Raw genomic sequence first — 11,544 nt, 5'->3', positions numbered from 1 at the left:
CGTCGTTCCGATGGCTCGAAGCAACCATAACCAAGGGCAATGAGCTCATGGCCATCGTCACGGCTCTATATGATGGACCTGTCTTGGGAGGAACGGCTGATATGAGACGCCGAGATCAAAGCGATCTTGTGGATGAATTCAATCGATTGACGACTACGGGCTCCGCACATGAGCGTGTCTGACGTCCAGGCCTTGGGTGAGAAGACGCAATTGGTGGGTGTGTCGGTTAAAGAAATTGAATACTTCGCGAAAATGATGTCTTGAGATTGTCCACGAGGAAGGTGATGCTCTCGAAGTTATCCTACACTCGCCGGATGGGTAGGGTGAGATGGCGGGTCTAGATTTGGTCTGGTACATTTAGCTGCTGGTAGCTGGCAATATTTTATGAGAAATTCGAGGGGATATACTATTGTACCCATAATATTCAATCCCGCCTATTCTACCTAGTTCCCGACTGCCCTACGACTGGTATATGAGAAGGATACGGAGAGATCGAGCTCATGGTGCATCCGTTGAGTCTGACTTTAGGTTCGTGAAAGATCTTTGTTTCTTCTTGCTAGGCTTGCAAAAGGAATTTTCACGTTATACTGTCTGAAGATGTTATGGAAGATATCTTTACTACCTCGATCGAAAGTACAGTATACCGTTTCAATGTGCAACCCCCCCTCCCCCCCACGTTTATATGCCTGCAACCTGTGTGTCTGATCCAAGGGGACCAGGATTCTCTCCAATAGCGGATCCGTTAACCTTCCCCTCCCCAGTAGCGATAGAGCTCTGTGATCCGTTTCTAGTTTCAGATCTGTCCCGTTGGCGCAGAATATGGGTTAATATGACCTCGAACGACTCCGACTCGCGCCCGTTGTTTACACGCTCCTGGAGGAAGTTGTCTATAACCGCGCCCATCTGCTAGTTTCTCTCATATAAGACATCTGCCAATTGGACTGCCTCATCCCGCTCAGCGGTGGTTTTTTTCAACACCTCACGTAATACATGACACTCGTGTTTTTGAGTTTGCTGGTCACGATCCATTTGAACCGCTTGAGCACTTATCTCAGCAACAATACGCAATACATTCTGACCCACTGTTAGAACACTCATTAATTGATAGCAACTGACTTACGGACAAGTCCATTTGGGAAGGCGGCTTTGCGCACGCGGACAGTGTAAGTGTGGTGATTAAACGAGTTCGAGAGTCTGAATAGTCAAAGATGATCTCGGGGCTGGCTGCTATATATTCCTCTAGGTCAATAATCATCAGTACCTTCTAAACTACGGTGATGTCCGCTGAGATGTGATGGTCCTTTCAGCAATTGACCCGTCAAAAATTTTCTGGCATGGAATCTCCTGGTCTTTACCTTCCGCACACCTGTTTGCTTGAACATCCACCATGGTTGCTTGAAACAAACCCTCTTACCTGATCGTCAATAGACGAATGTGCTCGCCAGGATCTCTACGGTTGATTGACGGATTCACAAACCAGTATTGAGATAGACCATTTCATGCTGATATCATTGATTTCACCGGCAACTACATCATTCACCACACAATTTGGGGATTTATTCCTTTTATAATATGCATTGTATTATGGGTGACTGGTACGTTATAGTATAGCTTACACTTACTTAAGTGCAAGGGTTTCGAGATCCATCCGTCATATACCGCCATAGTATTGGCCATCTGGCGTATTTCTGTCGAAGAACAGACGAGACCACCAACGTAGATTCTACCATCGCCAATCAATTGACCGCCTATGACTTGCCGTGGTATCTTGTCTAAGTAGATGGCGGTAGATGTGTCGCTGTAGGCGATTTCCCCCCTTATCACCAATTGAGGTGTTTAGATCGCCTCAATCACGGGTATGGGTATTGACTTTTGAGTTTCTTCTCTAATTAACTGATCCCGCAGGTCGCAAAATTGTGCAGTTCCGCAAGGGATGGATCTCAGGGGTAACTAACATGGCCTGTACTTGTATATATCCTACTCCATAACGGGGGTAATTAACGGAGGATTGGACACTTTAGTTGTTCGACTAGTTTTGGAGGGTCAGAACAATCAACGAGAGTGTGGTGAATGCCGTCGCTGGGAGCACAGAAGCCCGCAGTTGCGAAACGCCTCGCCAAGTAAGGGCAAAAAGAGAACAAGATATTCCTAGTTGGTTCAAGAAACATGTAAGACTTAGCAGAAGATATAACCGCCTTCTTGACCCGTAGACCCCCTTCTGTGCAGCACAAGTGAAAACTTCATGCATGTTTGAGTTTGCCCTGGGTTATGACCCGGGCAAACAAGCGAAAGAGCTAAGTCTAGCTACGACTAACTAGGCTTCTTAACTAGCTTTTCCTCTCTACCCGCCTGAACATCCAACTGATTCTCCCAACGTAAAAGTCAAAAATACCCTTACCTTCATTATAGGGACTTATGAGTCTCACATTGTACAGTACATAGCTCTTAGTCTGACTCGACCTGTTGCATCCGTCACATCGCTCCGCCTCTCGAGTTTTTAGATATCGTTAGTTGGTCACATGTCACTACTTCGAGTTGCGACGTATTGATGGGGCGCTCTCGAGGTAGCTGGCTTTGTGGCCATATCCCTGGAAAGCAATGGCGCTGGTCGTGTCGGCCCGCACAATGTCCGCATTTCACCTATTCCTTGGAGGACCGGGCTGGGTGGCGCATATGACTGTAGTCGGCGTATAATTCTCGAATCAAGAGCAGAGCAGACCAGGGCTCATTAACCAGCTTCACGCATCTTTGACCGGTTTTCTATTTCTATGGGCTGATAACCCGCTAGACGATTCTCTTCACGACTGCACCCAGCGCTAGAGCTGGGGTATCGTGCTGTGTGCTGGGAAGTTCCAGGGTAAACCACCGAAAAGATAGGCGACCAAGCGACGGAACCTGGCATTCAGTCCTCAGTTCAACAGCCTAAGTAAACAGTAAACTTAGGAGGTTATTGCAGACCGGTTAGGATTTTGAGGCTCTACAGAATGTTTGAAACGTCATACGAAAATTTGTACAATTATAGACCGCGGACTCTTATGCAGAAGCTGCCATTTGATAGAGCTGGGCAGCCCTCTCGATCTACCTTGAATATGATGTCTCAATTACCATTCGAGATCATTGATGCCATCGCTGACGTGGTACTGTAGATACACTATCTGGGTTTGGTCAACCGCTAACTGCATGCCAGCTGCCACAGCACAGCGTTCGATCCTTGAGTTTGGTTTCCACCAGATTATATGCCGCCCTGTCCCCGCGGCTTCATCGAACCATCACCTTCCGTGCGAGGAATGAATGGGCTTTGAACATTCTCGATGCCCATCCCTTTTTCCGGGACCACCCCGGCTCCCGCGCCGGCGAGATCATCCAGCATGCCCGGCAGATAAGGTTCAGCGCTCCGATTCACATCGCTAGGTTCCACCGTTGTGTATACAACAGTCACTTTTTCCTACCGGCCTTGTCCCACAACAGGCCCACAATTGGAAGCCCGCACGAGTCGACAGCCCATCAGGCCTTTCTCAATGATTTGTCTTATCAGATAGATCAGGTCTTTGCGCGACTGGAGACCGTCTCCATCCGCTCCTTTCAGTATGTATCAAAGGCATAAGCTGCTGGACTCGCAACTGACCTGTCGCATGTGGTGCGTAGGGACCTGCCTTCCCGCCGGGATTCTGGACACCAACGGATATCTGGTCCGCCACCAGCAACAGATCCATTCGCTTTCCTTGATCACAGACGGCACCTGTCCTCATGCCGGCCGTCGTCTAGAGGGCCTATCGAGTTTGACGGCACTGACTGACCTGGAATGGGAAGGCATCCAGCATCCATTCGAAATGCGCACCTTGTGCGAGTGTCTGCGACATAACCATCGGCGACTGAAGGCAGTATCCATTGGACTTCTGTTGGATCCGAGCGTACCCACCTCCCATGAGGATATCCTGAAGGTCTTCTGGCCACCGCCAGCGCAGGACGACTGCACGTCGGGTGAGCGAGAATGGTTCCCATCACTCACATCCTTGACATTCTCGCGCGTCCCGTTCCCCGACAGTCTGCTGCCGGGCGGCCAACCGTCACCGTTCCGCGCGCTCAAGGCGCTAACGGTCCGCGACTGTCCCAACGAGCAGCGCTTCCTGCAGCTGTTGGCGCGAGTCAAGGATCCGTTGTCCCTGCAGCACTTCGAGATCTGCAGCGACTACCTGCGCGACTCAGAAGACCGACTGGCGTCCATTGCGACCGTGGAATTTCTACTCTCGTTTCGCGGCTTGCGGCGTCTGTACCTGAAGGTGGTCAACTTTCCTCGGTTCCTGCCGGGTCTTGGCGATGCCATCAAACATCACCGAGCCACGCTCCACGGTCTGGTTTTTCACGAGCGACGGCTGATGCCAATCGACGCTGAAAGGCTTTTTGAAGATCTTCGCGATGTGAATATGGCATCACCGAGTATCCCGCGAATCCTACAGCATAGCTCCCCCGTCGCTCTTGGCCTCTGTCTTCGCCCAGCCAGCGCGGTAAGTGTATCGTTAGCACCCATCCCCTCGGCTTTATGAACTGATCCACCGTAGCGAGGCCTTCTCTTAGGCATTCCGGAACGCTCGTCAATAAAATTACTCCACCTCCGGCTGAGCGGAGAGGAGAGGATTCATCGGCATCTCCGCAGAGAGATCGTCTCAGAGCTGCAGAGAAATGCCGAAGGCGGCCCATGGTCTAGGTCGAGGAGGCATGGGCCAACAGTCGCAGGCCTCCACCTCAAGCCGGCTCGGAAACGGTCGGAAGCCGAAGATTTCGTCCTGCTTGCTCAGTGGGCTTTTGGACCTACAGGTCTTCCTGCCTTGCAGATACTCGCATTCGGTGACTTTTCTCACGATGGCCGCTACAGCGAACAACAGATTTTGATCCGGCGGAAGAGGATCAGTGAGCAGCCCTACCCGCGAGTGTCATCGGGACGGGAATGCTCCAGCATAAGTTCATCGTTTTGCCTAGTCGATAGCGACGACCGTTCTCTCTGGGACCGTCTGCCGTTGGATGGAACTGAGTTTCTGTCTGCATGTCCAGGCACAGGGTTGATGGAGTCCCCCTACGACCTTTAGAATGGTATCTTTGGAGTTCCTCGCATTTGGCGTTATCATCTTCAAGCGTTTCAAGGATGGTAATCTGCTGCAGATTGCGCTTCTGCATAATCGTCGCGGGAATATGCCTTTGGCGGTTGTTACTTGCTAGTTGTGCGCCGACAGCGCCATTGTGGGAGGCTAGGGGGCGTGGTCCTGCTTGCTTGATTTCTCACCACCTGCTGCCTGGGCTGAGAAGGTCTCCAGGCAATGCTAATGGTCGAATATATTTTGTTTCTCATGAACCGGTATGCTCTCTTGTCTGAGGATGCAGATATCCATTTTCCCCCGTGGCCTATGGCACGCATATCGAAAAAATTGTCATACTGTAGCTAGTTAAATATTAGGCTCTGTGTCTAGTCAGCTCTCCCGTGGTTTGCTCCTTGGCCTCTGCTTTGTGTGAAATATACCCCGTGTCATAGCACCTTAGCGTATAGGACTGAGGACGGTCTGGTCTTCTGTCTACAAGAAGACTCAAGACATTATTCAAGTACAGTGTAACGTTACAGTATGTGTCTATCTATATGATATAGCACAAACGGGTCACCCCAAGGCCAAAGAAGAAAGGAGACAGAAGAGGCTGACTCCACCAAGGATGCGCAGCATATTAGCTAAAATATATGCGGTCCTGACCTAGGTACTTAATTTCCGGAGAGACCCGCATGTACTGCCGTTTTTCGCGACCACGAATCCGGCCACCTTACAGACAAATTCAATCAGATCGCGAAAACAAGTCGTCATATCCCCGATACTCCGAGACTGCATATTGTCCATGAGCCCGGACTAGAGGCTGTCGTACAGAGCGGTCGCGATGGCCACCAGCACATTATCTCGGGTCACCGTTGCCTCCAGCCACGTCAATCGTCCCCGCACTACCATTCGAGAAATAGCAGTCACGGTGTCTCAGGGCCGAAGCCTCCATAGTAGTATACATCGAAATTTCGAATGGCTGCCTGGTTTCGGAAGGCGGCGAAAACCCGGTGGCAAAGCACGTTGATCAACGACCAGTTCTCTGTGGCCAGCCAGTCTTGGGGTACGGTTGCTTCCACTTCAGCGGTGAATTCGGTCCCTAACTGGATCATCAATGAGTTCAGGAACTGGTCTTCAAGCGAGGTGGACATGCTGAGTTCCTGGCCTGGAATGGTCTCGGCCAGCGTGGCTAGGTCTGGAATATCGGGCGAGGCGCAACATGGGCACTGCATCACGGAGGCTGAGGAGTTTGATGTGGAGTCAGCGTCGTCTGACAGTAGACTAGAATTGAGTTCGAGCAGCGGAGCAGGCTGCAGAATAGGCGCCGGGGAATGATGCACGATCGAGGGAGGCATTCACTTCTTCCCTCCAACAAATAACAGCCGATACGTATTGTTCCGCGTGACCAGGCGATGCGCTATACGACCGATCACAGTGAATGATTTGCTTGGGAGGGATGCCAGAATAGAGTTCTTGAGAGCACTAGGGTACACAAGATTCAAATGAAGTTCTAAGCGAGTGATGTAAAATGATATATAATAAGTCAGATTATCCGCCAGTCATTCTGAAAGGGTATTTTTGGTGTATCCTTGTGACAGAATGCATAGCAGGAGAGAGATATTGTGTTTCCAATTGCCATACCATAACCACGGTATCAATATCGTACCGACACTGTGCCCCTGACCATTGACCAATGACATTTGGTGTCATGTTTTACCATGTAGATTTGCCCCAGTAGAAGAAGAGTTTTTTTCTCTGCGGTTCTGCAGATGAGTCTAGTCCGTTCACTTCACCGCGCGACCGCATTATGGTGTAGACGTAAATGTCCCCTTGCAAACTTGAATTTCAGCTTATCCCACAAAGCCCTGAGAGGTTCGTGATGATCAATGTGCGGACAAGGGGTTTCATTAGACAGACCCTGTCTGGAACCAGCGACTTGGTGTGTGGCCGCGGCTCTGGATGTCATGGCGATTGGTTTACTCCCATGTCAACCGCCAAACAGGCAGGCAGGCGCCGCAGGCGGTTCGACATGAATACGCCTACAGTGAAGGTTGCATCTCTCGATCCCCGGCCATGAGCTGCTACGATGATCTATGATAATCGTCAACTACGCAGCCAAAAGCTGTGTTGCCCCCGCCATACCAGACGCTGTGACGCCCTGACGCGCTGGCGCCCTGATGCTGAGGGGTGTTCCATGCGCTCCCGCCTGGTTATTCTTCTACTGTACTCTTGAATGCCCGGGGTTTTGCGACTGCCTGCTACCTTCGAACCTGAAGGAAAGTGTGTCCTCGGAGGGCCACCACACTTGACCGCCGCTTCCATGAGTGTGTAAATTACTACTGCTGGGACATGCCTGTTGGATGAGGTATTAAGAGTATAACTCTGCTGAACTGCAGGCAATTGAACTATAGCAAAGGCCTACATGGCCATAACATGGGTTGGTGTAGTTACTGGACTGCAGCACGTTTGGTCAACTCCTGGCAGCCGTGCCCTTCGAACACACCTGTTTCTTGGTGACGACCAACCGGGGATTCAGTCGCGGAGAAAGCCGTGGGTCATGCGTAGAATGATGCAGGATGCCACCATCTACGCACTACACAGCAGACAACACAGCAAGGTCTTTGAATGGGTTCATCTCTGCTGATCCCTCAATATTGTTCTCTTCGAATACCCTTATGGCACCCAACAATCTGTTCTTTAAAATAGCGAGTATAAGAGCGCATTTCCACGGCCTTCGTCAACATTTCATGGGTCAACACCGCATGTGCAGTATACCTATCAGCAGTATATATTCAAAGTTTGCATTGGGACTCGGGGACTGGCAACCAAACACGTACATACGCAACGTATCCTTGACGGAGATGCCCCGGGATGGTGCCATGGCCGCTCTAGCCAGGCTGAGTCCTACGATTGCTCAACCAGCATTCCCGTGCCAATGATCCCATTGCAGGAGTTCAATTGAAGGCTTCCGAAACATCGTCAGTTATGTGTTGCTCTACAGCCCAGCATGAGAGGCATAGTACGACGTCAGTGAACGCCAATGCGTCATCATCGGCTACCAACTTTCATCCGCCCACCATCACAGTGCCGATGGAAAGCAGGCCATGGAGAAATACCAGCCGTCCTTTCTTCCGCAATAGTACTGCTGCCACCTCTTCAGCACACATTGCACTCTGGGCTTCCATGACCAGTCCAGGAAGCATCGGCGCTTTGCCGAGTGCAAAGACGACCCAACCTCGCCCCGTAGCGCCCACACTGGCTCAAACTCCGTCAGCCAATCCGACTGTTCTCACGGGTACAGGAACACAGGCCCGTGGTAGTCTCTCATTTCTCTTGGCTGCTGTTGTTTTCCTCTCCTTTCTCTGGTTTCTGTAATGCCAAGGGGCCGGCGGGTCTTGATGGTCCGCTTTACATTATCTCATGGCGCATCTGTTTCATATAATGGTTGATCTACCTGTACGTGGAAAGGCGGTGGAGACCAATCATAGGTTAGGGGTAGAAGTATAAGAGTATTGAGAGCAGTCTTTACGACAACTACCAGAATGATTATTATGTTTGTCCAACAAAGGCAGAAGCCAGTTCTCCGCATTGCAGTATAGTGTCGGAGTTTATACACGTTGAAGATTTGACGTCGTAAGTCTGATATGGAACTGTATCCTCAGATCAATTCGGAATGAGTTGATTTGAATGTACAAACCAGCAGGAGACAGCATAGAGTGGCTGATCGTACCAAGAAGATATTGGAGTAGTGAGAAAGCCTACTAGACAAAGCGCAAGGTAGCAGCCAAAAGCTGGAAGCTTGTTAGGAAAGTCCTTGGTCGTCTACACACTCACTCTCAAATACAGACTTAGCAGTTTGTGATAGCTTGTAGTGTATTTCTTCCCTAGGAAAGAAACAGAGGCGTCATTCTCTGGGGCCAAAGATACAACCCGCGATTGCAACGCCATCACTGCGTCTAACTGGAATCAAGCACGCGGTGGCTGCCAAGATCGAACTTCAAAGGCCAGATGATGGCCGCCAGAAGTCACAGACAGCAGCAACACACCTCGATAGCCAAGAGCAAACTGGAGCCAGCAGAAAATGCTACTGCCAGCCATGTTGCTGCCATGGCATGTGGACCGAGATTAGCCGTGATTTCATGTTGAAGAAGACTGTTGATTCCCTTAGCCAGTAGCTGGTATAAGATAGTCACCGATACTGATGCTCCTATAATCAATAGAGATGATACCTGAGCACTAGTCATCATGCTCTCTACGAAGACGCTTAGATAGCACTTGCCGATGAGGATATCATAACGGCCACTTTTGCCATTGGAAATCGGACGAGATCTATGACAATCGCAAGAAATGCGGCAATGAAGCCAGTGATATAGGCACCTATGATCCATTGTGAAATGTGATCGTACCCTTTCAGAACAGGTTGGATCAAGTCTGACGTTACTGCATCTGCCGGACCTAGCCAAGTGCCTAAAAATATCCATCGGGTCAAACAAGAAGCGAGCACTGGGTTTTGAGCAATTGAGAAGGATTTATCGCTTGGTTTTTCTTCGCAGTAGCTCCAGAGGCCAATTGCATAGTATATTGGGAAGAGAGATTGCACATGACTGGGCTGGTCCAAAACATGCCCGCTTATGTGGTCTACTGCATCAACAACAGATTCATAAAGGCTGTCCGAAATATGTCCTATTTCTAGAGAGGACGAAGAATTCTCTGTACTGGGAATGACGAGCGATCGAAGGAAATTTAGGTGTTCTGGATTCTGGATCCCAATCACATTCACCTTCAGTTGCTGTAGGTTAGCCATGTATAGGCACATCGAGCAGTTCCGTACGTTCAAAAAGTACACGTCGTGAAGAGAAGACGGCGATGTACATGCCGAAAAGACCACGGCGAGACAAATTAGAGCGGCGGAAGATAAGGCCTTGGGAATGACTTTCAGAAGGGATAGCATCATGGATGAACAAGAACGAATGCAGTCACTGCGCGGGATTTACCGTAGTGGTTGAGACCTTGTCCAGCGGAAAATCAGGCTTAATGCGAGAGAACGTGCCTATGGACTGAAGGTGTAGCAGCGCTTGTAAAATGTCAGGATCACGGGTCTATATTTCGCACGGGACTTTTCTTTTCCTGTTTCTTTTTTTCTATATTTTTATTTTTCTTTCTTTTTTGATGGGCTCATGGAATCCCATAGGCCCAGTCCACGGATTCTTCAGGGTATGAAGTATATATTCAACCTCTTCATGAACAATTTGTCCCCATAATAGTCCTATCCTCTATGCTCAGCGGTGCAACAGTTCGTTTGGCCTCAATGCACATCAAAAAGTAATTGATGCTGTTGAGAGGTCGGCCCAGACGGTATGGATAGTGAGGGCAGAAACACTTAAGACGAACATCAACTTCTTGACCGGTCCTTCCATACATGGAAAGAATTAGATCCACACTGAGACATTCAATTTATTGGGTGACTTCGCTCATTTTGTAGCCATGAAGATCAAATTTCCCCTGTGGTAGATAACAAACAGTGCCTGCCTTCTGAAAGTTCATTGCTAACCGACCTCAAAGTCTCGCCGACTGCTATGTGTCCGAGCTGTTCTTAACGAAAGCCGCATGAAGGAGCATATTTGGATGTGACCTATGCTTTGTTCCTAATGCTTATCGGCCGCGCCCAAAGATCCAATTGCATACCACCATGGCAGTTGGATGGTTCACCATTGTTGTCTTTTTATTGAGCAGTGGGCTAGAGGTCGTTTCGACGAATCCATCACTACGGACAGAGTTAGTTTTCAGCTTGACAATAGTGGGTTTTGAACGGTAACCCTAATATTGCACACAGGGAACTATCGCAAGACAGCTTGGGAATCCGGATCTCGCTGTCCTTTGACTCAGCTGTATCGCTTTGGGCCAGAATGTCCGCCTCGACAATTACTGACCACCATCCTGGTCACATCCAACACAGTACATGGCAAACGCCAAGCGTGCTACCGGTGATATCGAGCACAAAGTGCCCTGCATCAAAAGCATCAGAAGACAGGCAAGGGACTGCAGATCTAAAGACGACCACTGCTTCATCGTTGCTTCTCCATCCCGCTTCCTTCAATCCGTCAGTCTTCTCTGGCTCGCGGCCTAGTCGTCCCTCCACGAGTGAACACGATCATGATAATACTACATTCGGTGTCCCGTCGAGAGTGCCACAATCTCCCCCAACTACAATCTTCAGGACAAAACAAGGTATTACTGTCTCACAATTCGTCTCGGCCGATCTGACGAGTAAAAGCAAACTGGTTCCAAATATCCGAACAAGCTCCGCGGATACAGTGACCTTAATAGCAAGCTTAAAGGTGGGTCCCTCATCGTCACCGAACGGGCAGCTTGTAGCCGATTTCGAGACGCCCATCCTAGACTCTTTTCAATATGTCACTTCGACATCCAAGGAATCAACATTACCGGTCTCCCATTATAGCCTATCGGATGG

The 11,544-nt window shown here is 49.6% G+C and overlaps 5 protein-coding genes across 5 annotated transcripts; 2 read left to right on the top strand and 3 right to left on the bottom strand.

The window, feature by feature from the left end:
* Nucleotides 1-678: 678 nt before the first annotated feature.
* On the bottom strand, nucleotides 679-1,132 carry BDQ94DRAFT_164142 (uncharacterized protein; the record flags this gene model as incomplete). The annotated part of the gene is made up of 3 exons (XM_026769915.1): nucleotides 679-873; nucleotides 928-1,074; nucleotides 1,121-1,132. The coding sequence occupies 3 exons, from the start codon at nucleotides 1,130-1,132 to the stop codon at nucleotides 679-681; spliced, it is 354 nt and encodes a 117-aa protein (XP_026619879.1).
* Nucleotides 1,133-3,094: 1,962 nt separating this feature from the next.
* Nucleotides 3,095-4,623, top strand: BDQ94DRAFT_154913 (uncharacterized protein). The gene has a single exon (XM_026768380.1). It carries the CDS (start codon nucleotides 3,588-3,590, stop codon nucleotides 4,542-4,544), a length of 957 nt encoding a protein of 318 aa, XP_026619878.1. The 5' UTR covers nucleotides 3,095-3,587; the 3' UTR covers nucleotides 4,545-4,623.
* Nucleotides 4,624-5,933: 1,310 nt separating this feature from the next.
* Nucleotides 5,934-6,427, bottom strand: BDQ94DRAFT_186101 (uncharacterized protein; the record flags this gene model as incomplete). The annotated part of the gene is made up of 1 exon (XM_026775058.1): nucleotides 5,934-6,427. The coding sequence occupies one exon, from the start codon at nucleotides 6,425-6,427 to the stop codon at nucleotides 5,996-5,998; it is 432 nt and encodes a 143-aa protein (XP_026619877.1). The 3' UTR covers nucleotides 5,934-5,995.
* A 1,506-nt stretch (nucleotides 6,428-7,933) lies between these two features.
* On the top strand, nucleotides 7,934-8,447 carry BDQ94DRAFT_164138 (uncharacterized protein; the record flags this gene model as incomplete). Its single annotated transcript, XM_026769914.1, has 2 exons — nucleotides 7,934-7,973; nucleotides 8,023-8,447. 2 exons carry the CDS (start codon nucleotides 7,934-7,936, stop codon nucleotides 8,445-8,447), a joined length of 465 nt encoding a protein of 154 aa, XP_026619876.1.
* Nucleotides 8,448-9,097: 650 nt separating this feature from the next.
* Nucleotides 9,098-10,023, bottom strand: BDQ94DRAFT_164137 (actin cortical patch SUR7/pH-response regulator pali; the record flags this gene model as incomplete). Its single annotated transcript, XM_026769913.1, has 3 exons — nucleotides 9,098-9,301; nucleotides 9,352-9,861; nucleotides 9,904-10,023. 3 exons carry the CDS (start codon nucleotides 10,021-10,023, stop codon nucleotides 9,098-9,100), a joined length of 834 nt encoding a protein of 277 aa, XP_026619875.1.
* Nucleotides 10,024-11,544: the final 1,521 nt, after the last annotated feature.

Source organism: Aspergillus welwitschiae (assembly GCF_003344945.1).
Source record: "Aspergillus welwitschiae strain CBS 139.54b unplaced genomic scaffold BDQ94scaffold_82, whole genome shotgun sequence".
Taxonomy (NCBI): domain Eukaryota; kingdom Fungi; phylum Ascomycota; class Eurotiomycetes; order Eurotiales; family Aspergillaceae; genus Aspergillus; species Aspergillus welwitschiae.
The sequence above is the reverse complement of the archived record's forward strand: the minus strand, read 5'-3'. Positions and strand labels throughout refer to the sequence as shown.